The sequence below is a fragment of the Argentina silus genome, assembly GCF_951799395.1.
Source record: "Argentina silus genome assembly, chromosome: 19".
NCBI classification, from domain to species: Eukaryota; Metazoa; Chordata; class Actinopteri; order Argentiniformes; family Argentinidae; genus Argentina; species Argentina silus.
Window position 1 is genome coordinate 938,285 of NC_139673.1, and position 2,500 is coordinate 940,784.

At 60.4% G+C, this 2,500-nt stretch overlaps 1 protein-coding gene across 1 annotated transcript in view; it reads right to left on the minus strand.

The window, feature by feature from the left end:
* nav2a (neuron navigator 2a) overlaps positions 1–2,500 on the minus strand; it is a gene marked incomplete at its 5' end in the record, with an annotated part of 61,889 nt that overhangs the window by 22,023 nt on the left and 37,366 nt on the right. The window contains 3 exon segments of the mRNA XM_083690811.1: positions 97–862; positions 1,283–1,592; positions 1,805–1,934. Of these exon segments, the coding sequence (XP_083546937.1) occupies positions 97–862; positions 1,283–1,592; positions 1,805–1,934 (1,206 nt within the window).

Here is a 2,500-nt window from a genome sequence, read left to right on the forward strand (position 1 = left end):
GTGTGTGTGTGTATATGCGTGTGTGTGTGTGTGTGTGTGTGTGTGTGTGTATATGCGTGTGTGTGTGTGTGTGTGTGTGTGTGTGTGTGTGTCTACCTGCGCAGCGTGGGTGAGGACACCTGCTGTCTGCCAGTGAGCGGTACGGTCGCCGACCCCCCGGCCCCGCCCCTCAGGTGGTCCATCTCCGACACCCCCTTCTCCCGGTCCGTCTGATTGGCCAGAGACATCCCGCTCCCGGCGGCGCTCCCGTTGACCTTCCCAGTGTCCCGGGTCCGGCCGTGGGCCGTCACGCTGATCGCCGCCGCCTCGATGCTGCTGGTGGAGGAGCGGTTGCCGTGGCGCCCGCTGGCGGTGGCCCGGCTGGGCCTGGGGAGGCTGCGGTACTGCAGCGTGGACCGGGCGCTGGCCGGGAGGTACCCGTCGTCATGGTGACCCAGAGCGGACCCGGACCCCCCGCCTCCCCCACCGACGGCATCCCCCGGCGCCCCCCCGCCAACCTTCAGCCCCGCCCCCGCCGTCAGACCCCGCCCCCCCGCCCCCCCGGACTTGGGCGTCTTCCCCAGGGTGGCCGACCCGCTGGTGATGGTGGCGCCACTGGCCGTAACCATGGTGACCATCCCGGACCCCGCCCCCGCCTGCTTCTTGAAGCCGAAGGTGCTGGTTGGGGTGCGGGACGTGTGTGTGTGTGGCTGGGAGCCTGAGTGGGGCTCAGAGAGGGTGTGTGTGTGTGTGCGGGTGGTGGCGGTGTGTTTCTTGGCCTCGTCTCCGCTGCTGCGCCCGGTGTCAGACGGCGAGCGCTGGAGGCTGGCGGAGCGTGGAGACAGACGACCCTTCTCTGACACCTTCACATCATCAGTCTTACCTGCTGACAGGGTCAGAGGTCAGAGGTTACGGGTCGGGTACGGAAGGAAGGGAACACACACGAAGAAAGATGGACAGATTGAGGAGAGAAGACAGAACTGATCCACACACACACACACACACACACACACACACACACACACACACGCACACACGCACACACACACACACACACACACATATGTGCACACACACACACACACACACACACACACACACACACGCACACACACACACACATATGTGCACACACACACACACACACACACACACACACACACACACACACACACACGCACACAAACACACACATACAGGCTCTCTCACTAACACCCCTCCCACACACACACACACACACACACACACACACACACACACACACACACACACACACACACACACACACCCCTCCCACGTGTACCTGTGCTGTGAGTCTTGAGCCCCCCAGACCCGGCTGACCCGGTGGTGGCGGAGGTCTTGGTTCTGGGCGTGGTCACCCCCACCTGGGCGCTCATGCCCCGCCTCCAGGAGCCGGTGTGGGACATGGAGGGGGTCTTCCTGCCCGAGCCCCCCTTATCCGACTCGTCTGACACGTCCGAGGGGTTCCGGCGGGCCCATTTGGACCCCTGGTCCATCTTGACCCCGCCGACCTCTGACCCCAGGACCTCGTCTCCGGACCAGGCCAGGTTCACAGTGGTGGAGGCACAGTGCTTCTCAGCGTCTGTCACCGGCTGGACACACACACACACACACACACACACACACGGGTCAGCCACCCAGAGGAATACATAGTAGTCCCATATTCCCTTCCAAACTCAGAGGAATGTCAATATCATTAACACACTCTCAGCTCAGAGGAAGAGGTAGTGGTAGGAGGGCGTGTGTGTGTGTGTGTGTGTGTGTGTGTGTGTGTGTGTGTGTGTGTGTGTGTGTGTGTGTGTACCTGTCCGTTGAGGGCCTTGCGCTGCGTGGCAGGGGTGTTGGCGTAGGAGGAGATGGAGGAGCTGGTGTTGATGTCATCGGTGTCGATGGTGTCACTGATGCCACTGCTCACTGAGCTGCTGTCATCCCAGCTGGAGGGAGGAGGGGACAGGGTCAGCCAATGAGACGGGAGGAGGGGACAGGGTCAGCCAATGAGACGGGAGGAGGGGACAGGGTCAGCCAATGAGACGGGAGGAGGGGGGAGGGGACAGGGTCAGCCAATGAGACGGGAGGAGGGGACAAGGTCAACCAATGAGACAGGAGGAGGGGACAGGGTCAACCAATGAGAGAAGGAGAGGGGACAGGGTCAACCAATGAGAGAAAGAGAGGGGACAGGGTTAACCAATGAGAGAAGGAGAGGGGACAGGGTTAACCAATGAGAGAAGGAGAGGGGACAGGGTTAACCAATGAGAGAAGGAGAGGGGACAGGGTTAACCAATGAAAGAAGGAGAGGGGACAGGGTTAACCAATGAGAGAAGGAGGCTAGAGCCATCAGTGTGTGTGTGTGTGTGTGTGTGTAGTTCCAGTTGAAAGGCTGTGTATGTGTGTGTGTGTGTGTGTGTGTGTGTGTGTGTATGTGTGTGTGTAGTTCCAATTGAAAGGCTCAGTGTGTGTGTGTGTGTGTGTGTGTGTGTGTAGTTCCAGTTGAAAGGCTCAG